Source organism: Oikopleura dioica, chromosome 2 (genome assembly GCF_907165135.1).
Source record: "Oikopleura dioica chromosome 2, OKI2018_I68_1.0, whole genome shotgun sequence".
Classification (NCBI taxonomy): domain Eukaryota; kingdom Metazoa; phylum Chordata; class Appendicularia; order Copelata; family Oikopleuridae; genus Oikopleura; species Oikopleura dioica.
Window position 1 is genome coordinate 4,280,206 of NC_137292.1, and position 27,870 is coordinate 4,308,075.

The 27,870-nt window shown below is 37.0% G+C and overlaps 2 protein-coding genes across 2 annotated transcripts; one reads left to right on the top strand and one right to left on the bottom strand.

Moving 5' to 3' along the window:
* The first annotated feature begins 442 nt into the window (after positions 1–442).
* Positions 443–12,041, top strand: LOC145696344 (uncharacterized). Its single transcript, XM_081773366.1, has 7 exons — positions 443–730; positions 7,223–7,311; positions 9,608–9,791; positions 11,118–11,141; positions 11,214–11,289; positions 11,354–11,443; positions 11,512–12,041. Exons 1-7 carry the CDS (start codon positions 620–622, stop codon positions 11,565–11,567), a joined length of 630 nt encoding a protein of 209 aa, XP_081629492.1. The 5' UTR covers positions 443–619; the 3' UTR covers positions 11,568–12,041.
* LOC145698760 (troponin I, cardiac muscle-like) lies at positions 4,898–6,834 on the bottom strand. Its single transcript, XM_081775980.1, has 7 exons — positions 6,807–6,834; positions 6,074–6,169; positions 5,739–5,850; positions 5,641–5,688; positions 5,444–5,548; positions 5,275–5,310; positions 4,898–5,093 (listed from the first exon to the last, which is right to left on the bottom strand). Exons 2-7 carry the CDS (start codon positions 6,140–6,142, stop codon positions 4,984–4,986), a joined length of 480 nt encoding a protein of 159 aa, XP_081632106.1. The 5' UTR covers positions 6,143–6,169; positions 6,807–6,834; the 3' UTR covers positions 4,898–4,983.
* Positions 12,042–27,870: the final 15,829 nt, after the last annotated feature.

Here is a 27,870-nt window from a genome sequence, read left to right on the forward strand (position 1 = left end):
GGAATCAAAGCCACGTCAACTCTAAGGGCCAACCGATGGTGGATAAATCGGCGATTCACCAATCAGTGGCGGGCGTCATGATGACGTTTCGACAATTTTCGAATTCCAGTTGCGGAGTTAAATTTTCTTTTAAAACCTGGATTTTCTCCTTTCTACCTAATGCTTCGGATATAAACTCCCTCTTTCTCCGAACACATGCTCCTCCAGCCGATTTTCCTAATTCACGTAACTCCACCCCACTTCTAGCGTCACTTGATAATCCCATTGCTGCAAATACTATCGGAAACGGCCGCTCCTATCTCTTCCCAGCCCGCTCGCGCCACCTAGTCCGTCGCTATCGTCAGCGCGAGAGTCTGACTCTGTCGCGATCGCTCAGACTTTTCCGCTCAACAGCGCCACCGCCGGAAAATGGCCGCGCTCAAAATTTCCTGCTGATTTTCTTCTTTTCTAAAAAATACACTTTTTTGAGTAGAAAAAGACACTTATTATATAACAGAGAATTCGCAAATAGAAAACTAGAGATTTAACCTGTTTAACCCGCCGCCGCAGAATTTTCGTCTCGCCCACGTCGTGTTTAATTTTATAAATTTAAGTCGTTATATATTTTAAATAAGGAAAAATGTGTTGCATCACGTGGGACAGACAGAAAACAATCTGGGCGCTAAGAATTCTATCAGAAGTGCTTTTCTGCTCAGGAATGGTATCTGTTGTTGCTGCCTTCACGCTTGGGGTAAGTGAGAATTTCCAAAACACACGATTTTGACGACAAGATTTTGGACTCGAGTTATTTGGAAAACCAAATTTTTTGATACTTAGGAGCACATCAAAATATTTGAGTTGAGGGCCAAAAAACGGTGAATTTTGGTCTGAAAATCATTCATAAACAAGAGAGTCGGGGCTTTTATACAAACAAAGCCGCAACGCGGCTTTGCAAAATATAGCTCCATGTTATTTTTTGTTTTATTGATTGGTCAAAAATTTGTTTAGTTTTTGATCAAAATTTTCGAATTTTTGGTGAAAGCTAAGATACCCTTATTTTCGACTCATGCAACCTTAAAATAAGGGTATCTCAACTTAAATTCTATGAAAAAAGTCATGTCAAATCTGGATTGTAATATTACCCAGGATAGAACTTTTATTGCACATCATAATTTTTTATGCAACATCCAAGAATGCCATCCCTCCCGAAAACAAAAATAATTCTTCATTCTTCAAAATTATGGTTTGAAAGTGGCAATCCGTTAGAACTCTCGTTCAGCTGCCACATTGTGCCTATCTGCATAATTCCGCCAAATTCGATCTTTTCTTTCAATTTTTTTGCAAATTGAAACTTTGAAAACTTTCGAAAGAAAGCCCAATTCATCTTTTACCACGTAAGAGGTGCTCTAGAACGTCTCCGGCCGCGGTTTTACCCGGTGCGAAATTTCTGATTGCGCTGATTTATGGTTTGATTAATAGTTTTTTGAACAGTGTCCAGATTTGGGGCGATTAACTCGCCGCGACCAGAGTTTGGTTTCTCTGACGAGGGAAGAAAGAGGCGCAGAAATTCGAGAGATTAGATAGTCCACAAGATTCGCGAGATTATCTAATTTTTAATGATGCTTGGAGAAAATTGAATTGAGCTTTTTGATTGAAAAATTTAAAAAAAAAATATTTTTTTGAAAAAAAATGCAAGAAGATAAAAATTAAAAAACTTTCCCAGCAACAAAATCGCAGCGAAAAAAATCTTGGCTCACTGAAAAAAAAAGATTCCAAACGAACATTCTTTTGGCGGAGAGCTCGGTTTTGGAGATCCGCGAGTTAGAACACGTTGAGCCAAGAGGAATGCATATTTTTGCGAAAGGGTCTTATTTCGGAATTTGCGCCTCGAAAAGGTGAAAATGGGAAAGTGGCCCGACGGTCGGAACTTGTGCCCGGGCGGGATTCCTTGTTTTTCATTTCTATAATTATAAGTTGGACTCAGAAACCTGTGTAGAACCCTGAGAAAGGGGTCTTTAAGATCTATAATAACAAGCCGCAAAGCGGCTTTTTTTTAATACGAAGCCGCTTAGCGGCTTTTCAAAGCAATATTTACAGTGATTTAAGGGTACTACCTTTGATTTCCAGAATAATGAAAAAATTCCGTTCATTCGGGCAATCGAAGGTAGTACCCTTAAATTCAATAAGCGTTAAGTTCTTGCGAAGCCGCTTTGCGGCTTTCCATTCAGGATTTTTTGGACCCTCATCTGGTTTTCTATATGGGTTGCCTAGTCCAGAAGTCACGTGATAAAACAGGCTTGAAGGGAAGAAATTATTATTACGATAATTCTAAAATAACCATTTTTGGATAAGAGCACGTTGCTTCCGTATTTTCAATATTTAGCGATAAGCAAGCTAATTCAAAGGCTGAAAAAACTCCGTCTTTTTTTTCGAAAAATTTGACTCTTGAACTCGGGATTTCTAGAGCTTCAATCATCCCCTCTTTTTTGAAAAACCTCCAGCTTGAAAAATACACAGGGCTTACGTAAGCTCTAAGAACAATATTTTCTCAAAGCGGTAAAAAACGCGCACGAGCGTGATAGTTAACAGATTTGATAAGCGTTTTAGAGCTCTAGTAACGGATCTTTGAAGTTGATATCTGATGGAAAATTTACTTTCCAACCCTTCAAAAAAGTAGCTTCAATTGCCGAGTATCTGCAAAATCGGAGTTTTCAACTGGAAAATTATCCAGCTATCCGAATAATTATATCTTTGTTTAAGGGTACTCTCTTCGATTTCCAAAAGTACCAAAATATCTGTCAGTTCCTGACTCAGGTTTTCTTCACAGGTTGTCGAAAATTTTCTTTTAAAATAATGTTAATTTCAACAACTTAAAATAACAAGAAAAACATCGCGAAATCGTCTTTTTGACCAAAATTTCTCGTCAATAAGTTGTCCAAATCGTTGATTAATTACTAATTAGTTCGTTCCAGTACATATATCAACCAGTGGATCAATGTTTTTTCTGGTCTATACAACCTGCCATAAAAATACAACAGAAGTCGACAGGACGCTGCCCAATTTTAGCAGAAATTTGCGTTCCCCGATAAGAGTAGAGTTAAGGGCACCCCGTGAGAAAATATTTTGTAACTTGTCAAGAAGATAATGGAACAAGAAAACAGAAAAGAAAAGGTTCATTTTAGAGAAAAAAGCAATCAACAAAATATGCAGATTTTTTCTTGAGAAAGAAAAACGATTGCATAATTAAAAAAAAAATTCTCAAAAAAAAATCCGAAAATCATCATTTTCTGAAAAAGAAATGAAAAAGGCAAACAAAGCTGTTTAGTAAACAAAAAGATTCTGACGGGAACGGGGCTCTGAACTTTTGGCAATGTGGGAAGCAAAAGGTCTTTCCGAGAAAATTAACTGTCCATGTAAATGGAATTTTCGACATGCCCAGCACCGCCCGTTCCAGCGTTAATTCGGCGGGAAATTGTTATAAAATAGAAGTTTTAAGGACTTGCTCAATTAACAACTTTGGCTCAAATCATGAAAGTGCTCTAAAAGTAAGCTCAGAAGGTAAAGAAGCCGCAAGAATTTATCCAGCGGCGCGGGGCTAGAAACGCGCAACCACAGCACGAAACTGATAAGAAAAAGGAAAGAAACCGTAGTCGCGGGAGTAGTTATATCACTCGTCAGTAATCCCTGGTTCGCGCATCTAAATCCGCAGCCGAGCCCAACAGCTGAGAGAGGCGATAAACGGACAAGTACAGCTCCAGTAACAAATTAGCTAACAGATAGGCTGCTTTAACTTTTTAGGCGATGGATAATTGAGGCGACACTGGAAAAGTCGGCGAATGTCACCGAATATCGCAAAATGTCGCAAAATGTCGCCAAATGTCGCTGAATGTCGCTGAAGATCACCAAATGTCGCTGAGTGTCGCCGAATGTCGCCCCTCATTTTCCGCGACATTCGGGAATATTTTTCGACATTCAGTGACATTCGGCGACATTTTGCGACATTTGGCGACATTCTGCGACTTTCCTAGGGCGCACCGATTATTGGATCATTAAAATGAGAATTTATTTCATGTTAAAATTGGCCTTCTTGTACAAAGAGATTTATTTTTGGAAATATGTAATTTTCCGTGAATTTAAGTGAAAATCCTTTTGAAGCATGAAATCTTCTAGCCTCTTGTAAAAATCTTGGCTCTTTTAAAAAAACCCGATTTTGTATTTTTCGTGTAGAAGGGATTTTGAAAACTCGATCAAATCGTGCCAAAACTAAGCCTGTTACAGGAAACCGCACTCCATCAGCGCGCGTGACGCAGGCTTTTTGCAACTAGTTTTTTCAAACTAGAAAAAGAAAAGCTCCAGAGCTGGTAAAAGGATGCTGGAAACACGATTTTTGCGATTGATGAAATTGAGTTAGATTTTCGCGACAACGCCAATCCCGGCGGTGTTCACGAATTAGATTTTTCGGGGATACGTGGGCTTTCGCTGATTTCGCGCTCGTGAATTTTTTACTGAAATTTTTGAAAAATTTTGATTTGACAAAATTACTATACAAATAACGAAATGACTCAAAACTGACAAAAATAGCCTCTAAAAATAATGTTTTCTCCGATCGAAATTAAAGAATGCGCTGATTAACCAACCTTCTGGCCACAAAATGCTTTTCGATTTACACATTTAACTGGCGAGAGTAATTTTTCGAATTCGACGAGCACGATAATCGACAGCGATCAAGCCCCAGCCGACCACAGTGACTCGTGCTCTTACGCCGCCCGAGCCGCGAAAAATAGTTTTCGCCAAAACCAAAACTATTTTTTCTAAACGGAGATTATCCGTCTTGCTTAAACCTACAGTGGCTTCTTTGTTAATTTCAAGAAAGCCCTTGTTTGGGGCAAAAATTGAGATAACTGACGTGTTCAATGAATTTTTGAATAAAAAAGTGAAAGCATTTATTCCAAAAGAAAACAGAACAAGAACCTCTTGACGCTTTTGAAGCTCTAGAATCAGCGATCAATCTTCTTTTCCTTCGTTTATAACGACGTGCTTCTTCAACTGGCTTCGCATATCCACCTGTTTGCCCTTGTTGCCAAGCAGAGTCTTCATCATTTGAGCGACAGTGACCTTTATTTTCGATGAAAAAGAGCGAATTTAACAATTCAGAAAAGAATCAGCACTTTCTACTTTTGGATCGAAACATTCCATTTTATGTAACAACCAGGGCTTAAAAAAGCTGCTGTGGGAAATCTACATCTAAAAGAAGAAGCATGTCTTGGTTAGCTAATCGCCCTGTTATCACCGATTCCTTGACACGTTTCAGCGCTGGCTTCTTGAATTTCGCTAAAAAAGCTGCAATTTTTCGTTTAAAAATATCAAAAATGATGATTCATCATCGAGGAAAGGGGTTAGGGTTAGAATGAAAGAGGGGTTAAGGCAAATTAACCCCCCGCCGGCGGTGTGGATCAAAATTTACCTTTGATATCCTGAATTCGTTTCTGGAGCTCTATAATTTCCCTTGCTTGTTTTTCATGTTTCGTCTCGAGATCGTACTTGTTGTCGTCGCATTTGTCGCACATTCCTTAAAACCGCCCGTTTTAAAAATTTTGAATTTCCGGACTCCTTTGCTAATTCCCGAATTAATCTTTCGACCCCGCCTTATCTCTCTCCTACCGTGCAAATCTCGGCAGAGCTGTTTCAGCGCTTCCTCGTCCAGAGAATCTAAAAGAAAAAAGGATTTGAAAGTTGAAATAATTGAAAAAGGGGCTTACCAAGATCGGGGAAAGCTGGGACTCGCTCGGCAAGAGCAGCTTCTCGTTTCGCCTGAGCTTCTTGTTCTCGCTTGGTGGCTTCGTCGAGGGCCCATTTGATCAAGGAGCATTTCTTCATGGGGTTTCGTAAAAATGGATTTATGAAATCTACTATTCCGAAAATTCTCTAATAGTCTTAAAATTATATTTTATTTATTTGTTATTTTTAAAATTTTATTCATGAAATTTATTAAAATATGAATTTTATTATTCAAAAATTTTGTTAAGAAATAATTTTTTATTATATAAAATAAACAATCGATTCCAAATTCTTATTTTTGATTTTCGAAACCTTCCAATTGTTGCATCCTCAGCGGCGAAATTCGCTGGTCGTATGGCAAACTCATCTTTCTTCTTCCCGCCATTTTTTGTTCTTCTTTTTTCTTTTCTCCCTAAAAATCTTAGTGACCAGCATCTGGATGTTTTATCTTTTTCTTCCAATTTTCGATGATTGGACTGATCATCTCATGATCGAATTTTTCACAATTTTTGGAATCTTTTTTGTAAATTTATTTTTCCATTTTTAGAAAAAAACTGGCAGCTGCTGATCCACTTTTCTAAGTCGGATAGCTGCTCTGGGTTTTAAGGAGAGGCAGGCTGCGTCTTCTCTAAGCTGAGGCATAAAAAATGAGGGATTATGAATAAAGCCGCGAAAGTGGTGGAAATCATTTACGCGTCTTACGAGTGGTAATTAGAGCTGAGCGTGAGAAGTTGCCCGAGATGATAGCTAAGGGACTCTACTCTCGAACTCACGTGGCTTTTTCGACTCACGTGTATACATTTATAGAAACCTTGAGATTTCTAGAGCTGATCAAATCGGGATTATTGGTCATAAAAGTGGGTCAAAAATTTTGACTCAAAACTATCAATCGAGAAGCCGTTTGCGGCTTCGAGCGAAACAACGGTTAAAGCCGCACAAAGCGCGGCTCATATTTTGCTTCTCGAAGCCGCAAGCGGGTTTTTGACTCGAAATTTCGACATATTTTACGAAAGACATAATCTTACGAAAATATCAAAAAGTTAAAATACCTTATGAAAATCTCTCTTTTCCTCCTCAAAAGGGTCAAAATCGAAGTCCTTTGCCGCGCGGCGGCAATAAAGGAAGTTGCTAGGTTTGAGCTATAAACACCTGCTGCTGGATTAGGCTGGTTAAAAATCGTTTGACTCCTCCGCAAGATCACGAGTAAATTTACTTCTTCGACGTTTGGCGACAGTATTAGGACATATATCACTCATCGCTTCTCAATTATTTTATTGGCCCTTTTTTCTGTAAAAATTTGGGATTAGGGTTATTCTAAGGTTTAAAATTTGAGGGCTTTTGAGGCGAAAAATGGGTCGAAATTAAATATTTTGAGTTAAAAATTTCAGTTTTTACAAAAAATTGCTCCAAAATTATTTTTTAATTTTTTAGAATTTTTTTCCAAAAATTAACAAATTTATTTTAGCAAGGATCCTGGAACGTCTACTCCCTCGTCGCCGGCCTCTGCCTCTTCCTTTTCGCCGCCATCTGCTTGGCCTCCAGCTTTTGTATACAGTAAGTTTGAAGTTAGCCCCTTGAATTAGAAGAATACTGATCGTTGCGAATTTAGAATTCAAGACTCGAAATCTGTTCATAAAAAGCTGCGGCGAGTTTTTTCCGAAAATATCTTCCTCCGTTTATTTGTCAGAACGGTGAATTTCTCACCACTAGAGATTCAACACGGAACCGAAAATTGCTACCTCACGTGATTCTTTTCGAGGCTAGAATTGTATATCTAACCGGTTTGATTTTTTCTCCTTCCGTTGTTGACTTTTGTTTCCATTAGAAATAAGTTTTGATATTTATTTGAGACCTAAGACAGGTCTGAAAGTTTCCAAATGAAAAGCCGCGTAGCGGCTTTTTCAAAGACGAAGCCGCGAAGCGGCTTTATAAGAACTTTCCGTTCCTGAGTCAGGAATCCTGACTCAGATTTTCTACATTTTGTTTTTCCCATCAATTTTGTAGAAAAACTGAGTCAGAATCTAAAAGCTATGATAAAAGTTGTTACTCAAATCCTGACTCAGGGTTTGAACTCACAGGTTTCTGCGCTCATTTTCGGTGAGAGTTGTGTCTAAAATCCACTTTCACGGGTGGTTGACTTATGCCACGTGTGTCGGAAAAAGAATGCAAGAAATGTTCTATTTTTTATCAAAAAATTCCCCACCTGCTCTTTTCTACTCAACCTTTTTTCTTTCCTTTATGAATTTTTTAGTGATAATTTTTTTGGAAAGGATTTCTGGAAATTATGACTTCTTCTTGTCTTGTCCGACAAAAAGAATCAACCGCGAAAAAATGTCCGACAAGAATCAGATAATCAAGATGAGATTACCTTAGTTCTCATTTCTCATTTTGCAATTTTTGAATTCAAAAACTGATCTTAGAAATTTTCGATTCAAATTTGTAAACTTCGATCTTTGGCAAATTTCATGGCTAGTAAGACTAAGTGATTCAATTGCGGAAAAAGCAGGAAACCGATCACGTGATTGCCGAGATTTCTAGCGACGAGCTTCTATCAAAAATTAATCCAAGAGCCAAAATAGTCCTTTGATTTCTTGTTGCGCCAACACACGTTTTTTTGGGAGTCCCAAAATTGAGGGCGAAATCGGCGTAAAAATCAATCCCGGATTGGCCGAATTCCGGTTTTCCGAAGAAATCGCAGGAAAAGTTCGTCTTTTTCAAGTTGATCTGACCGAGATCAGCCCAGGTCAAGAATGGGTAAAAGTAAGGCTCGGTTACCTGTATAGAAAACCTGAGTCAGGGTCCTTAAAGAGCTTGATTGAAAGCCGCATAGCGGCTTTTCTAAATATAAAGCCGCAAAATGCCTTCGGCAAAATGACCAGTTGAATGTGTCGCGAAGTTTTGAGGACCCTGACTCAGGTTTTCTACACAGGTTTCCGAGCAAAAAACAAAAACAGTAAAACGAGACAACGTAAGACTAAGACGCTCCAGGTGAAAATTAGTTGCACAAATCGTGAATTTTAATTTCGCCTCTGAGAGTTTCCACTCCAAAGTCGCCGTTTCTAAAAAGAGCGGCGACATTCGACATTGTCAAAATTGAAAATTGCGACTTTGAGATGTTCTAATTTTCAAAATTTCGTTACCTTCCTCGCGCGGAAATTAAGGGGCTCTCGCTGTTTTCGCAACATGAACAAATTGACGGTTGGAGAGATGCACAAATCGATGATTAATGGACTTTTTACGCGATGGATTGTGTATTAGAAAGATGTTCATTTTCTGTCGTTTAGATGCTTTTATGAAAAAAGTACAGAATCCTGAGTCAGGTTCATAAAAATTTTTATTGAAAAACCGTAAAATCGACTTTTGGCAAAGCCGCTTCGCGGCTTAGTTTTTAAAAAGAAAGCCGCTACGCGGCTTTTCATTAAAATTCTCTTGACTCAGGCTTTCTATACAGGTTCTTGAACCTGCTTTTTTGTTCTCTAACCCTAACCCTAACCCTAACCTCAACTAAATAATGAATGAAAATTCATTGCAAGAAAATCGAATTTTTCAAGCATTTTCAAAGAAATTGTTTTTGTCAAGTCATGTTTTTTCTTGACAAATGCGCGTCAGAATATTTTCAAACGAACACGTGATTACAAAAACTTGAGGCTTACCTTCTAACGCAGCTATCTCGGTATCTTGTCCGCCCAAATCATTTTTGTTTACGCTCAAACGAAAACAAACCTCGTCCCGCATTCAACAGCTTCTCAAAATAAGCTTTCTAGAGCAGAAAAAAACCACAGAGGAGGATTTTCGGAAGATTCGTTTTTTGGCAAAAGTGCTTTTGAAAATAATCAAATTCTTTTTTCAGCAGCGACGAAGCAAAAACAATGAAAGAGCCGGTGCGAACAATCACACTCCCCTCCGGCGCCGACTTTGAATCTTCCTTCGTCCAGTCCGTGATAAACGGACATCGCTTGGAAAGCGCCGATACTGGAAAACACAAGTTCCCCTCGATGAAATCAATCCCTGTGGATTCCCTCGCTACAGACACAGACACGGATAGATATTTTTGACTCGAATTTTTCAGCAAGCAGGAAAATTATAAAAAATATTCAAATTTTCATTAAAATAAATTATTTTCAAAAAAAAAAAAATCAAAAGAGGAAAAAGCCGCTTGCGGCTTTTACGAATTCTTCAAATAAAGAAACGCCGCGTGCGGCTCTTATTTTTAATGCTCAGTTAGAGCATTATTTTTTCAGTTATTTTGGAAGGCATCCTTTTCTAAAAAAAAAGCCGACTTCCCTTTATTAAATTGTTGTTTATTTTATTTTTGCATGGCATGTATCATTTCAATGCAGCGATCAGAGTGCGCAGGAAGCAAACAGGAAATCCCAGCTTTCCGTCACAGCGCATTCTTCCCCCGAGTGCAAGGGGTCCAAACTGCGCTTGATAAATAAAAATTCCTGATTTTCATCGGGAGAGTGGAGATTCTCCACTGGAGAATTATCCGTCAAGATCTATTGTCAATTTTAATAGTTTACTTCCTCTCTGAATAGTTTATTGCTGATATGTTATCGGAGACATTAGAACAAAAATGAAGACAATTTTCCGATCAAGAAATTTCGATCGTAATCAGGGACCATTATTTCTAAATTATCTGATTATTCATTATCCTGATTATCTCGCTCATTCAGATAATATTTGCCTTTGTCCACTTTTTTTCTACGATTTTCACCAAAGATGTAGATTCAGTCCATTCTTTTTATCGAATTGATACACATACCATGTGAGCTTTCTTTTTCAACTTTAATATAATTACTTTAATTATCTACCAGATAATTTAACATGATCGACTATGCAAAACATTCTTTAGTGATACAAACAAGCAATTCTAAAATATGATGGACATTTATGTTGATCAAACTTCAAATAGAAAAGTTGTTTCGAGCATTTTTGAACAAGTCATTTACTATCATATTTTGAAAACATATATTTTGGGCTCTAAAATGAACAACTTTCGTCGTATTTTTCCATTGAAAAAATTGAAAAACAGATTTTTGAGAATAATTTACAGCCCTTTACATACGGGTTTTAAATTAGATTTGATTTTATTTAACAAATTTTTGCTTAAAAAATCAACCTAAAAATGTTAATATCGAATCTAAAACCCTTTGAAAACAGGACAGGGTCTTAATTTTTTTCTTACTCGTTTATTTTCTCAAATCAAAGATCGTTTTTTCAAGGAAAGATTTTTTTTATTGACCCCCTAAAGAAATGGGCTAAACTTAGTTGTTTTAAACCTGGAGCATTTGAGCTTCGTCGATTTTTGACTCGCTGTTGATCATTTCAATTAGCCCATTGAAAGTTATCCAAATGTTGCTTCCAAAGCACGTCGCGCGAAGGTTATTATCATCTCATTTTTGTCTTCTCTAGCCCCTTATTTTCCTGAACCTCAAATCTAAACAAAGCTCTAGAACGACCGAATGGAGGTGATCAACGAAGATGACCAGATGAGCAATGCTAAGACAGCTTCTAAGTTGTCGGATTCAGGTTCAAAAACGCAGAAAAATCGCGAAAAAAGGCAAAAGAATGGAAATAAAATGGATTTTTCTAGCGTCGGATGAAGGATTCAACTCGGGAAATCAATCACCAGAGCCAGAGGAAAGTTCCAGAAGACGAGATCGAAGAAGAAATTTCAGAGACGGTGAGAAAGCTCAAAATAAGTCCATTTTTCGGATCAAAAATGACACTTTTCTGGACCGATTTTTTCAGAGTCGAAAAAGCGCCGCCGAAACCGAAAGGACAACAACCCAATTTCAAAGATCTAAGCTCCTGTTTGATGATTCTCTTCCATGATTCCAAAACTGGAAAAACGAAGAGCAGTAATTATCTTCTCCAAAATGTACAATTTCTACTTCTACTACTCGACAAGCAGCTAACTCGCACCAATCCAAGCAACGAAAAATCTAACTGTACATTATTCCTCTAAAAAGTATTTGATGAAAAACAAAGAAAATTTCATCAATTTTCTGTAATCAAAAGTGATCGCCTCTAGAATATCGAGAAGGCATCGAATTTCTAATAAAAGTTTAATTATTCTGTACCATAAAAAATACTCTTTCGTGTTTTTGAACTCGTAGTAAGGGTACGCTAAAGGGCTCTTTCTTTTTTTGCGAACTGGCTGTTATTTATTTGCTCGAATTATTGAGCAATTTGAAACTGTTAATTTCACGCTTCGTAGTCTTTCTGGTGCTAAAGAGTCGCGATTATATCTGTTAGATTCCGGTGAAATGTAATTAAATGTTTTCCAGAATTAGTAATTATGAACCAAGAAAAAGCCGAGGGCGATTTTTATTCTCAATATTTTTATGCAGATTATGCAGAGCATTATTATTTCAGCTACTTTGAAAGACACATTTTCTTTAAAAAAACGGAATACCCTTTTAAGAATCTTGGTTATTTTATTTTCGCGTTCGATTATCATTTCAATGCAGCGACCAGAGTGTGCAGAAAGAAGGCAGGAAATCCGAGCTTTTTTCCCCAACAGTTTTTGAAGGACAAAAATTACCTTATTTTCATCGGGCTAGCGTATTTACGCTTAAGCAGCTATTCCCTTTTTTAATTGTTTACTTCCTATCAATATAGTCTATTGCTGATACATTATCGTATATAATTATCTCGAATATATTTTACATTAAACCATTCAGGTAGAAAACAGGGACTTCTAATGTTCAGTTATCTTTGAATTATCTTGTCATTCTCCATTTCTTCTTCTATTATTTTTATATATTTATCGCAAATATTATCGCTGCAGTCTATGTTATAACCGCATTGATACACTCATCATGTGAGTCCATATCAAACGCGCTATGAAATATCGAGAGCTTACTTTTTCGATTAGTCTCCGTTTGCCAAAGTCGCCGTTTGCCCAAATTGAGAAAACGGCGACTTGGGCAAAAGGCGACATTGGCGAACAAGACCACTCTATTTTTTTAAATTACAGTTGGTTTCCTATTTTCCGGAGTCCACTTTTCCGGACAATTTTCAGATTTTAAGGCCTTTGAGTGGGACACTGCAAAATCGACGATGGTCCAATTTTCCGGACTTTTTTCAAATTTTATTGAGAGGTTATAATTTTTTTTGGGAAAATAGAGGCAATCGACGGCTGAATTAAATTCTTTTCGGGCGCAAGTGGACCTTGTTGGCGAGATTTCCATCAATTGTCAGAAGCTAAAAGTTTACTCCGTGGTAAATCGACTTTTAGACTGAAAAATGTCTGTTTCTCGAAAAAATTTAAGTAAACTTGGTGGCACATGCATTTTTATCCGGTGACAGTCACCGGGTGACCCATTTTTCCGGACATTTTTTCGAAGACCAGGGGACAAAATTTGTCCGGAAAAAAGGAAACCAACTGTACATATAATAACTGCAATCATCTGTCAGATCATTTTACAAACAAGCAATTAAAAAAAATAGACATTTCAATTAATAAATCTTCAAATAGAAAAGTTGTTCCAAGTTTTTTTGAACTTATCACTGACACATTACACTTATCATAATTCTGGTGTTTTATTTAAAAAAAATATATTGACATTTTTATCTCTTTTCATTCGTTTGAAAACTGAGAAATAGTAATCAACGAAGATGACTAGATGAACAATTGCACAGCTTTAAATTTGTCAGAAAATGAAATAAGATGAAATTTTCTAGCATCAGATGAAGGATATAAGTCGGGGATCAATCACCAGAGCTAGAAAAAAGTTCCAGAAGACGAGATCGAAGAAGAAATTTCACGACTAGAGTGCGACTAGAGGCAGGAGAGACTAGAGGAGGCAATTAAACTGTACAATTTGCGCACATTTCTTTTTTGATTGAAGGCGTCTTACGAGACGGTAATGAGAGGAGCTCAGCCTGTCGTAAGAGCTGCCCCCTATATCGATAGTATAGCATGCTCTCTAGCACCGAGAAGATTATGAAGCGTAAAAATAACAGTTCCAGAAAGCTATATAAATCGAGATCCCTGAACCTTCCAGCACAGACAATAACAGTCAGTTGAAAAAAGAGCCTTTTCAAAGGAAATCTTTTAAATCCGGTCAAAAATGATGAAATCAATGCTCTTTGGTCTCTTTGCCGTCGGATCCGCTTCTGTCGACCATTTCGGCAAGATCCGAATGCCTCGATTTGAAAAACTGGTCGGTTCGGAGGTCGATTTGGCTGGCCCGATCGCCGTTGACTCGGAAAAAGACTGTACTGACCTCTGCCGCGTTGCATCGTTCTTTGCCAGTCCGACACGACAATACGATGCCTACTGTGATTTTGCGGATATCTACGCTGACGGACAATGCTTTCTCTCTGAAATTCCAACATTGCAAGAATTCATCGTCGACAAAACTGGCTCCCGTGCACTTTCCTGCCGCGCTCTTTGCTCCTTCATGTCCGACTGCATGGTTGTTCAGACCGAGTCAAAAATAACGCGACGAATGACCTCCCGAACTTGCTCCTTTTTCAATGGATACGTCGAGGTTCAACGAACCAGGTTTCCCGTCGAAGTCGAGATGAAACAGACCATGTTTGAAAAATACATCCAAATGTGAACTGCTGACCATATTTCCCCTGTTCTGTTCTCTTTATTTCATTTACTATTCTACTTCTATCTTATCTTATTATCTTACTTATCTGAGTAAAGTTATCTCATGCAGAAAATCGCGTTTGCCAAATTCACCCTGTCAACACAATAGATAGTGTCCTTCTCTTAATGTTCTGTCTGGATGATGCCTGAGCTGCTTTGGTCTGTAAAAAGGGATCAACTGACTGTTTCCGGTTCTATTGTTGTATTTGCTTGTGTGTAAGTGGACAGTTTGTATATAGTAATTGAATGACTGTATAACTGACTGACAGCGTTAGATGGTTGGCAGAGTCTTATATAGAGTGGTGGTTGCTATGTGTTATTCAGTAAGATGTTGTCTTGGTTACAGTTCAGAATAGATCAGAGTTGGGACACTACTGTATCCCTCCCCTCCTGTCTAATTTTGAGAGCATAATTTAACTGAAGGAAGGGGTGGTATTTAACATTACTTCTTTGCTTCATTTCTTCAATACATTTCTTTGCTTCTGCTGTTGCATCATTTTAGTAGCGTAATAAGTGACTGAGTAAATATATGTACACGCAGTTTTCAAGTTTCATTTCAGTACATAGAATTTTTAGCGATAGTAGAATAAAATTTTTTTTTTTGTAGTTTTTTCGGTTTTTTGTAGATTTTGATTTTTACATTGATTGATTATAAAGATTTTTATCTTAGATTTTTTCATGAATTTTATACTTTTTTTTTTTTTTCTTTTGATGTTTTCTTTTTGCTGTGACTCGTTAGATGTTGTAGCTTCGTGGTTGTGGTTGTATTGGTTGTGCTTGTACTGGTGTGTTAATCGAGCTGACACAAGGTGTGCCGATATGCTGATTCTCTAATTGTGATGTGAGTTCCTCGATTCGCTTCTTCAAATCCATTATAACATAATCTTTCTCGTCGTGTTTGTACGTGATATTGTCCGATGTAATAATTAGCTGTTCGATTCTTGTTCTAGAAGTGGCGATGAGTTGTGCTTCCAGTTGTTTTCCAGCATTTGCCTTCGCTAATACTGTGCCGCTTTCGATTGCATCGCCTTCTTCATGCAATATTTGCCATTGCATGTTTTTAAATCGTTGAGTGTCTTTTGGTTCCAATTGATCTTCTTTCTTCCACTCACTATCTCCCCATTTTTCCCAACTCTCTGATTTCCAAGAGTGTTCGTTGGGGGAATTTCCCCATACCTTATCAGTTCTGGAACTGGTGACTTGGGAGTTCCAGTGGCTGTTTTTCGGGTAAATCTTTCTCTTGTTCATCTTTTTGTTATTTCTGAAAAACTTTGAACTGATTTCTTCTTCTGAGCAGTATCGTGGCTTCAACCGTTATATATATATACTTGTATTGACTTTGTTTCCATGGCAGACTGTAGTTCTTCTTTTCATTCGTGATTTCCGTTGAATTGTTCTTGATTTCCCTTCCTTCGTTGATTGTTGATCGCCGCGCTTTTTCCGCAGTTGGTTGCTATCGTCGATTTCCGATTTCCGCTTCAATTGTCCATCGTCGTTGCGTCGATTTCCTTTTTCCATTGTTCGTCGTCGCCGCGCAGATTTCCGTTTCCCATTGTTCGTCGTTGCTCCGTTTCCAGGTGGTGACATCCGCTTTGGTTCCGTTCCGGTGTTGACTTCTCCATTTATCGTCAAGACTTCTTCCGTTCTGTTTCCAGGTGTTTCCATTGTTCCATTGCTCGGTGGCCGCTCTCATCAGTCCGCCTAGCAACGCCGACTGTATTTAAAGTGATCAAAATCTGTCGATTCATCAAATTTTGAAGTTTAAAAATTTGTTGAAATTTTGAAACCATTATGCAAAGAGAACTTTTGCGCAAATTTTCCGAGTTCGAGATCCCGCGTAATCAGCAAGAGGTCGATATTCGCAGTTCGTTCCGGGCCACTGGATTTACCATTCTTGGGGGCATCTCGTCGGCGGATGAGGTGATTTGCTTTTTGGAGGCAGTCTTCTGTTGGGATGACTATCACGAATCTTTTGTGATTGCAGAGGTATTGACGCACAACGAAGATGGGTCCTATTCCCGCCGGTATCGAGTCTGCCCCTATGGTTTGGCGGATTCTGTAATTACGTCGCTTCTTCTTGGTCTTGGTGGAGCATGCTGCATCAATTTTACAAGGTCCAATTGGCATAAGATTTTAGACTACTCCTTTTTCAAGGAACATTGCTATTGGTTCAATCTTCAGAGAGAACTGGGAAGTGATTTGATGGCTGCAACATACTCCACTGACTTGTTTCGCCAGCTTTCAGTCTACTTCTAAGCCCTCTGTTTCTTTTGTTTTTTCGTAGAATATAGAATATTTTTGAACTGGTGTTTTACAGTTATTTGCAGGAAAAATAAATTTATGCATTTGAAGGTTAACAGTACTGATTTAGAATGGGTAAGCATTGAACGGGTAGGTAGTTGTTACTGTAATTCGTGTGAGGTTAGAGAAGTGTAATTCTTGGTACAGTACTTTTTTGCATTAAGCATAGCTAAGTATGAGTGACATGATAGGTACGACTGTAATAATGTGTTAATTACTGTAATTAACGTGAGATAAGCAATGTGAAATTTGTGGAGAATTCTGATTTTCAGGTAAATATCAAGGGTATTACTGTAGTTATTCTGGTGGTTACTAATGAGTAGATGGCGATTTACAGTGTGTTAGCAGGGTTACAGTATTTTGGCCTTTCGGCATCTTTTTTCAAAGAAAGTAGTTATAGTGGTTCTTCTTATCGGAACATCTTTTGCTTTCTTTGTGTGACTGTATTAAAATTTTATCTTCGCTTTTCTAGAGCGTGATCTAGTTCCTAGTCCTGTGAGTTTATTTGTAGAAGTTAAACAGCATTTCAGGAGGTTTTTTAGTAGGGTTAATATAATGATAAGTATAATGATGATAGTAGTAGCCTTTTCAATTTTTCCAAAATAATATTTTATTTTTGAGTGATGCTGAGATGGTATCATATTCATGACTTTGTTATTAAATAAAGGTAAAATTTGATCGTCTTGGTTAAAAAAGTTTTTTCCAAATTCAACGGGTGTAACTGTGATATTAATGTTGGTAGGTTTTTGTTTTTCAAATAAGCTAGCGGGCAAGAATAAGGAGGGATAACAGTCTACTAAAATTTCTTCGCCCCTTATTTTATCCGCGCTTATGAAATTTCGACCTTTAAACAGCTGTAATTCATTTGCGATATCATTTTCTTTTAGAATGATCTTTGATTCTTTGTGTGTGCTGATTAATATACCTCTTTTCGCAAGAGATATGTAACAAGTCTCTTGCTGTCCTTTGATTGTTAGTGGGTAGCATGTTATTGGAAGATCACTTTTGGAGTTAATCAGAGCTCGAGCGCAAATTCTTTCATGTGAATCATTGTTTAAATTTGTAAGCTTACATGATATTATATTTGTTGATTCGGAGCAGTGCTTTGCTGTGATTATTTCCATTATTTCTTGATTTAAAAATAAAAATTCTGGAATTTTCGGCATCAGATAATCATTATTATTCTCTAATTTCGGTGCAACGTTCATACGAATTGGTAGGAATGAACTTTTTTTCAGCTAATGGAATCTGCATGAAGTATCGAAAAACTAATTTATACGCTATTTCTGCATCTTTGAAAATTCCGATTAATTGAACTCGATTTTTGTTAAATAGATATAAACAGCTCGTTGTTATGTAATTTTTTGCCGAATTCAATTTTTTACATTTATTTAGAAAAGCGTTCAGAATTGTTGTGTCGCTTATATCTATTAGCTGATTTATCCTCATTAAGAATTTTTCAATATTTGCATTTACTATTTGACTAATTGTTGATTCTATTATTTGTGATTCTAGCTTACATGTTTCTTCAGCGATGACAGTTTCGATGGCAACTGTGTTACTTTTGATATGCTCTATGTCTTTCTCCATACTTCTAATTTCTTCCTCTTCTTTTTGTTTAAGTGAACCTCGGTATAAGTGTTCCATTATAAGTCCTCCTATTAGTCCTGATGCAACTGCTACTGCTTGTCGTTTGCCACGTCTTCGTGCATTTATAGCTTTAGGGTCGATTGAATACCATCCCCAATGGGTAGTGAGCTGATATGTTGGGAGGCCTTCTTTTTGGAGATAATTCTGGAAAATATTGCAAGCTTCTTCTGCCAATTCTATATGTACTACAAAGTACATGTTCTGTTTGCTCATTGGTTCGTGGGGAAGCGGGCATGTAATGCTGAAGTAGTCATATGCCATTACTGTGCAGTGTTTCCCATACATGGCCGTATCTATGTAGTCTTCTTCCATTGCTTCTTTTTCTTCGTCCGATAAGTAAATTACTTTGATATTATACTCGAGATTGTTTTCAAGCCAATCGTGGCCTTCTTCAGTGTTGAGCCAGGCTCTTTCTTCGTCGTTCATACTCATATGGATACCCACCTCTTCGATAAGCATTTTGTTTTTTACTACCATCCAAAAGACATTTGTTGGTTTGCATTGAAGTCCTATTTTTTCTAAATCGCTTTTTCCCGAGTTCAACACATATTCCTTAAAGATGTTGTGTGTTGTCACATTGTTGACGGAGTTGAATGGTGTCCATTTCAGATTTCTTCGTATTAGTCTGTAACCAAAATTGTAAGTCCTTCCTGCTGGTAAGTAGTTTGTGATTATCGTTTCTATCGTATTATTTACTTCAGTTCCTCTGAGTGTGTAGGGTAGTGAAATTAATGGATTTCTGTCATCTTGTTTGACAGTTTCTATTGAGCCATCTTCGTATTGTATTTCTGGCAATTTTGGTGGTTCTGCTGTTGGTTTTGGGCTGCTTCTTCCGTAAACTTCTTCATCATGTTGTAAATTTGTATTTTCAAGGAATGTGTTAAATTTTTGAAGTCCTTTTGCTTGAAGTCCTTCGTGCTTCGCGTGAAGGTCGTTGCAGTGGTAGTTTTCGCACGTAAAATAATTCTTGTTGTTTCGCAGTCTGTCTATGATACCGTGGGCTATGAGAACGTTGATTGATTTGTAATCTTCAGGGTCTTTGAGGCAACTTTTAATGTCTGGTTCTGATACATGTGGGAACTCTATGTGAAGATTTACTTCTGTAGTTTTCGAGTCAATTTCTATAATTAGATTTTTGTCTATGGGTTCTACAAGGGTATATGTCGCGTTATTATAAAATGCATTTATGGGAATACATAAGATGAGTTGTAGTATTATTATTTTCATTGTTTGTAGTTAACTATCTTTCTCTGCCTTTTTCCTCTCCTTGGATGTTCTCTTGTATAAGGTCTCTCTCCCTCTTTATTTTTCTGGTTGATGATATCTATCAATGATTTAAACTGGCTGCTGTCTGCTTGTAACTCGGTGTTTCTATTAGCTTTTCCGTTTGGTTGCTGAGTTACGCTTCCTTGTTCCATTGTCATTGACTTTTTTGTCGTACTTCCTGATGTTTGTTCCTTTTCCATTCGTCTCACTTCTTGAATATTGTCCTTGTCTGGAGTTGCTTCCTGATTTCCATGGTGATTTTCTTCGTCTTCCGATGTTTCTGAGTCGATTTCGAGGAATTTCGGAGTATATCCTTCTTTGTTGTTTTCATCTTCTTCTGTTATCTTTTGGATTGGTAATGGTATTCCAAATTCATCTTTTAGTAGTCCAACTTCTTTTAGTTTCTCTTCTGTTTCCTTATTCAGCTTTAGTCGTCTTAGCATTTTCTCATTTCTGAAGATCTTCTGTCCAGTTAGAAGATTTTCTAACTTTACAGATCCTCTATTATTTTCATGGCAAAAGTAAGGTCCAGTTGTCTTCTGACCGTGTCCTAACGGGCTGTAGTCCATGGTGACAACGACTTGTCCTCTTTTTATTTCATCTTTGTTGATAGTTCCTTGATTTTCGATGTACTTTATATATTTGTCATTGCCTACTTCCATGTGATACTTCATTAAGTTGCGGTTCCATATTTCTCTTGCTTTTTGCCGATCATCATCGCTCAAGTCAGAATATTTTTTCTCCAAGTCTAAATTTGTTCCGAACGATAGAATGTGGTGAGGCGTGATGTTTGTTAGTATTTCCATAGGTGTTGCCCATTTGAGATTTTCTTTCGGCTTCGAGTTTAGACTTCCAATCGCAAGGTTCAAATGCTCCACGTCATTGAATCCTTCTTCTTCTGCTAGTTTCTGTGTTGCTAGTATGTGTTTTCGAAAAGGTTTGTGAGTTCTTTCTACTGCATTTCCTGGTGCATTTAAAGGTGTGATTGTGCTATGATAAATGTGGTGTTGCTTCAAAAATTGTCTAAATTCTGCTCGAAATTCTGGACCATTGTCCGTTAGGACTTTCGTCCCTTCTCCTAGGCAATAACGAAATATGAAGATAAGCATGGCCTTTTTAACGCTATGTGTTGTTTTATCTTGTATTGGAATTGCATCGAAAAGTTCCGTGAATTTATCTAGTAGACTCAGCGCAAATGGTACGTCCGAGTTTCTTTTTAGAACAATAATATCTATGCAAATTTCTTGAAATGGCCTAATTGATGGAATCGTTTTTCTACTCGAAAGTTGTGGCGTTCGCCTTTTCCGCATTTGGCATATAAAACAATTTTGAACGATTTGCCTCATTATTTTTGATTTTTTATGGACATGAATTTTGTTTTTTGTGAGCAACTTGTTAAGTGGTTTTTCACTACTGTGTCCAAAACTGTAGTGAAATGTTGTAAGTGTTATGAATGCTTGTTCTTTTGGTAGAATGATTTTAGTTTCCTTATTTGGGAAGATTTTGTGTAATATTCCATCGATGTTTTCGTATTGGGCTTCTCCTATTTCCCATATGAGTTTTCCATTTGATTTTCTGCGTACATCAATGCAGAATCCATCTTGTTCCTGTGCTGCTTTTATTTCTTCTTTCGTGAATGAAATAGTACTTGGATGTTTGAGTTTGACATCTTCCAGTATTTTAATATTATTTAGCTTCTCTTCTGGTAGTACCGCATTTGCCCATTTTGTTATATCTGCTGCTTCGAACGTCGATGTGTTTGTGATTGCTCTGCTAAGTCCATCCACGCAGTTGATAAGGCTGCTTTTTGCTGATACATATCTAATTTCTAGATTTGGCATTTCCATAATGCACGCGAGTGCCTTGCGAACTCTCGTTACCGGTTCTTTCTTTGCTGTCTCGTTATTTTCCAATGTCATAAGTGATTTATGGTCGACAAACGCGTAAAGTTTCCTCCTTGTATCGATAAGATCTTTGAAGTACGTAAGTGTTTCATCAGTCCGACCATTTCCCTGTTCCTCGATGAGTCTAGTTGTAAGTGTTTTGCAAAAGCTCCCGATCCATAAGCAATTGGCTTTATATTTTTAACTTCTTCGTCATTGACTTCGGCTAGTCCGTACATGCAACCATAGCCAGTTAGTGAACTGTCGACGGCTATAATGTATGATTCTCCTATTTGAGGTAATGCATGAAAGAGTTGATTTGAATTTCTGATGTTTTGTTTCAATTTTTCTACCGCTGTGTTGACTTTTTCAGATCCTTTGAATTTCTTGTTCGAAACTTCATCCATTAGGGGTTTTAGAATATTCATTGCTCTTGGTATGACTCTTGCGTAGAATTGCACAGATCCCAAATACTTCTGCAAATCTTTTTGTGTTTTCGGCGTTTCTAATTTGATAAGTCCTTCGTATTTTGATTTGATCGGTTTTATTCCTTCACTATTTAGTCGAAATCCTAAGAATTCTACTTCGTTCGTTCCAAATTTGCATTTGTGTATATCCAAGATGATGTCGTTGTCCAAAGTTGTTTTGAGAAGCCATTCCACAGCTAATCCAAGTGTTTTTCAACTGCAATGAGAATGACGTCATCCAGATAAGTTTCTATTCGAAAGTCATTTTCAAATCGTCTTGGTAGCTCGTAGACTTCATGGATGAATTGACTAAAGCATGCTGGTGCTATTGAAAGTCCTTGTGAGCACTTTTTGTATTGAAGTAGTTTCTTTGGTGTCGGAAATGCTGTGTATTTGCGGTCTTCTGGAGCGATTGCAAGGGTAAAGTAACCCGACTTCATATCTACACTGATAAATTTGATTGGTGATTTCGGGTGCGCGCGTTGAAGATCTCCAATATTTATCGCGATGCTATGAAATAGGCTTCGAATGCTTCGTATCGGCCATTGAGGGACGTTTAACAGTGGGTTTAGCCATAATCTGAAGTTCGTGACCAATCGATATTTGTTGTTCTTTTTCTTTATGATCATCGATGGTGATGTCCATGAACTGTTGCTGTGTTCGAGTACGCCGCTCTTTACCAATTTCTCAAGAAAATCCATAATTTGGGACTCCTCGTTATTTGGGAATTTGTAAGGTCTTCTTGATTCTGGACGTCTATTTTCCATGTTCTCATTGAATTCTAGCTTTATCAAATAGTTTTTGTTGAATCCCACATCATTCTCTTGTCTCGCGAACACAGGATGGTATTTTCTCGTTTTCTCCAGAATTTCTTCTTTTATTTCCTCTTCAACTTCTGCTTCTCTAATTTTTGATTCTATAAGTGTTGCCATGTTATTTTGCCTTATCAGATTTGTCCTTTGTCTCTTCCATGACTCGTATTCTCTTGAGTGTTGTTCTAGTTCCGGTCTTGATAACATGTCTGCTCTTATGAGAGTGTTAATTGTTTCCAATGTTGAATTATTTTCTGCGATTTCTCCAAGAATAGTTTTTTCTTCAATGATTATCGATTTCCAGCTTTCATTTATTCCATATAATGTTTTGCTTTCTCCATTAAGTACATCGAATTGTATTCCGCATTTTTCCATATCTTTGCTTTTGTCGATAAGTACCTCACCTTTTATGTTTTCATTTATTTTCAGGGAAAAACTTTCTTTTGGACCTATGATTACTGAGGTCTTGTTAGTTATTTCGTTCTTATTCTTTCTTCGAGTGGTTTTTACTACGATGGTATCTATTTCTACTATTTCTGTTATCTCGTTAATCTCTAGTGGATTGAGTTCAATATTTATTCTCGAAAAGTTAATGTCCAACATCCTTATTAATGGGTAACCTAATATACAGTCGAAATTCAAGTTGGCGTCTGTAAGAAATAGTTTCGCCTCTGGTACTTCTAGATCCAAGCACGGGAAATAAATATTAGGCGTAATGTGATCTGATATTTTATCTAAGATTTTTCCATCTCCTCCTTTAATTATGAATTTTTCACATGAGTTTGTTATTGAACTGTGACCTATGTTTCTTCTTTTTATTAAATTAAGTGATGATCCAGAGTCAAGCAAAGCGTTTACATTTATATTTACATTTTGATTAAGTTTTATGATTATACCGATAACTGGTAGTCCTTGATTTCTAGGAGCTGTTTCGGTCATCTCTTGAGTTTCCTCGATGGTTGTCCTGGTTGTATTGTCTCAATGCTGGACAGATCCTCACAGGATGATTGCCTCCACAGTTATAGCATGATATTTCACGTTGCTGTTGGTTGTATCTCGGATTTCGGTTGTTTTGGTAACCTCGATTTTGAGTTCTTGGCTCAAAAGTCTCCTTTTTATTTTCTTGCTTGTTGTAATTCTGTACATTGTAGCCCTGACTACCTTTCTTCTCCCATTTCCTCGTGTTGCTATGGTTTTGCTCTCCGTTGTTGTCGAACTTCCTCTGGTTGTCATAGAACTTTCTTTCCGGCTTCCTTCCTTGATATCCGCCCCTATTATTCGGATAACTATTGTGTGGCTTCCTGTCTTGTGTGGAATTCTTTCCTTCCTGTCGATTGTTGTAATATTGGTTGCCGGTTTTACGATTTTTATTGTGCCTTTCAATCAGATTGTTCACTTGGTCGATGTTTGAATGAGACAGGAAGTCTTCGGCGCTTTTGATCAGTTGTTCACCGGAAAGGTTTGAGCTGAGTTGCGCAAATACGCGATCTGTCGTAATTTTCTTCTTAAAGTTCATATCAACGTAGCTTCTGACGGCTCTTTCGTCTGGGAATAGTTTCAAGCATTTCATTTCCATGTTCTTGTAGAATCCTCTTGGCGTGTCTTTGTGTGGATTGAATACTGTATTTTCGATGTCGCGCATTCGTGCTTCAGAGCTTTTCCTTGTTATGGTGTCGATAGCACTTTTGAACCTTTTCAGGGTTATTTTGTGATGTTTTTCCTGGTAATCCGTCAGGAGTGATATGAGACTTTCCTTAACTCCTCTGTTGTCAATTGCTGACAAAAGGATGCTACTGATTCTTTCTTCTTCAAGTTTTTCTTTAGTGTAAAGTCGTATTTGAAATAAGCTTGATTTGTACCAGTTTGGTAGGTAATCAATCTCATCGTTCTGAGTGAATTTCGTCAGTCTAATATCTTTAATATTTCCTTTTGAATTTCCCTCTGTGTCGATGTTATTTACTTGTTCTCCTTCGATGGTTGACGGGTCATCATCGCTTTCTTCGCTTGTATAGTCTGTTTCACTGTCTGATGTTGATTGTTGCATACTAGTTAGATTCTTCAAATTACTTCCTATTTTATTTATCGCTTTTTTAACTCTTCCACTTGCTGATGACTGGTTTTGCTCTTCTTCTGCTTCGACCTTCATTTCTTCTCCTTCTTCGTCTTCTTCTTGGACAACTGATATTTCTTGTTCTTCATCATATTCTTCTTCTTCGTCAAAAAATTTGAAGTTGCTTATTTCTTCTGGGTGCTTACGCTTGTTCCAAAGAATGTTCATGTGGTTTTTCAGGGCTCTTGAGTCACATTTGGTCTCTTCATTAAAGGCTTTTATAGTTGATACGTTTTCTTTAGCGTGTTCCACTACTTCGCTCCAATCATAAATTTTCTCTTCTGTATGCTTTTTCAACCAGTCGATTGTTGGACATGTGAGAACGCAGTAAATCTCGTCTGTTTCTTCTTCACTTATTTCCTTTAGTGTGAACACCGCCGCGATCGCATGAACTTGTATTTTCGTATTGGACGAAAATCTTTTCTTGAAGTATTTTTGTATCCTTCCACATTTTGATCCGCATTTTTAATTTTTAGTGCTTTGCATAGATGGATAATGTGTCTTTCTGGAATTGTCGTTGGTTTGATTTTTATTGTATTAATTATGTTGTAGGTACTTTCGTTATTTTCTATCCTTGTGCTTGACAGCAAGGTTTTCTCCTTCATCGTTGCACGTAGGTTCGTTTCTCTTCTCTTCAGTCACCAAGATAGATAGTGTCCTTCTCTTAATGTTCTGTCTGGATGATGCCTGAGCTGCTTGGGTCTGTAAAAAGGGATCAACTGACTGTTTCCGGTTCTATTGTTGTATTTGCTTGTGTGTAAGTGGACAGTTTGTATATAGTAATTGAATGACTGTATAACTGACTGACAGCGTTAGATGGTTGGCAGAGTCTTATATAGAGTGGTGGTTGCTATGTGTTATTCAGTAAGATGTTGTCTTGGTTACAGTTCAGAATAGATCAGAGTTGGGACACTACTGTAACAAGACTTTTTCTCCCTTGCCGTCATTTATGCCAAGTTATTAAAAAAATATTAAAAAAATCTTGCAAAAATAGTTCTTAAATTACATGTAAAGGAAAAAGTCATCAAAAAGGCAATTTAAGGGGGAGGTCGACGAGAATCGGGATTTCCGTGACCAAAAATGCGGAGAAACCCGATTAGATAGGAAAATTCTGACTTTTCGGATTGAAAGAAAAGGGTTTGAAAAATTAACCGGCGAAAAGCAGAAAAAAAAAATTTTGAAAAATATTTCAAAAATTAGGGTTGAAGTGGGGGTGTCTCTTGACCAAAAAATCTCGAAAACTGAGTTTTTTTTCTTCATCAAATATAATTTATAAATAGTTTAGACCCTTAAAAATTAACCGGCGATCAAAAAATTAAGGAGTACTTTCATAAAAAAATTTTTCTTATTGATTAAAAATATTCGATTTTCGTCAAAATATACATTTTTGCCGATTTTTTCATGGAAATTTGTGCGAAAATCACAAAGACTCGGATTTTTTTTTAAATGATTAGTCAGAAATCATTTTAAAACAATGCCTTGTGCATGATAATCAGTTTCAGATAGTTTTTGGACGAAATCACCAACCAATTATTTTCAAGAAATTTCAGTTTCGGGACTTAAAATCGAAAATTTTACATTAAAAAGTTAACAAATTGAGAAAAAGCTAGGGACCAAAAATACTCCTTTTCTATCGAGGAATCCAAAAATATAATCAAAATTTTAAAAAGGTGAAAAAAAATTTCTCGACGACCTCCCCCTTAAGGGGGTAGAACTAGATTTTGGGAAAAACCGTGATTTTCGGGAGGCACTTTAAATAAGAAAAACCTGTTTTTACTTATGATTACGCAATTTCCTCAAAAACTGGCTGAACTATCTTAAAATGAAATTTAAAAAATTTGGCTAGTCACGTGACTCGATAAATTTGACGACGCGAATACGCTAAAATTGCGATATTTGAAGAGGTGGGTTGACGTTTCGCTCTCTAGCGCCAAAATGTGTTGACGAAAAAAAATTTTAAGAAAAATGTTGTTAGATCTAAGTTTGTTCTATCAACAGCCGAAGAGAGAATTTGAAAATCTAAGCTCTCCTGGCTTTGAGCGCCGGTCTAGAATCGGCTATTTTCGAAAAACCTAGTTCTACCCCCCAAAAAAGAGGACTTTTTTTACTTTCTCATCCAAGGCTTGACATCCAAGCTAATTAATACCTGACTCAGATTTCTACACAGATCGCTGAGCCCATAATCAGAACAAACAATATCTTTTTTATAAGCTTGCTTTTCGCAAGTCATTCTATTCAGATGAATTTGTGGCCTTTTCTCTTCAAAAAGGGTACGCTGTCAAAGAAAAACGACAAAAAAATCAAACAAGGAAATTTTAAAAGAGCAAATCTGTCTCAAAAAAACAAGAAAGAAAAAATGTTGAGAGAAAATATTTTTCATTTATTCAAAAAAATATTTTATCTACTAGTACTTCTCGTTGGTTTCTTACTTCTTTTTCAAAACTCAAAATATCTTAATCCTTTGAAAATTGAGTTAACCTCAAACAAGGTAGTAAGCTTTCAACGGTTGAATAGAGCTAAATCAATCAAATAATAAAATTTTTGTTTGGGTCTTCTTTATTTTCGCATTGGATTCTCATTTCAATGCAGCGATCAGAGTGTGCACAAAAAATGCAAGAAATCAGAGCTTTTTTCCCCAACAGTTTTTGAAGGACAAAAATTACCTTATTTTCATCGGGCTAGCGTATTTACGCTTTAGCGGCTATTCCCATTTTTAATTTTTTACATTATATATTTTATAATATATTATACATTAAACAATTCAGGTAGAAAACAGGGACTTCTAATGTTCAGTTATCTTTGAATTATCTTGTCATTCTCTCTATTATTTTATATACTTATCGCAAATATTATCGCTGCAGTCTATGTTATAACCGCATTGATACACTCATCTTCTGAGATCTTGATCTAGAGGTCTAGAGAAATTAGCTGAAGTTACCCAACCGTTCAAAGAAATAATTGTTGCACTAAAACCCGATAATCCTAGAAGATCGCCTTTAGCTTCTGCCTACCT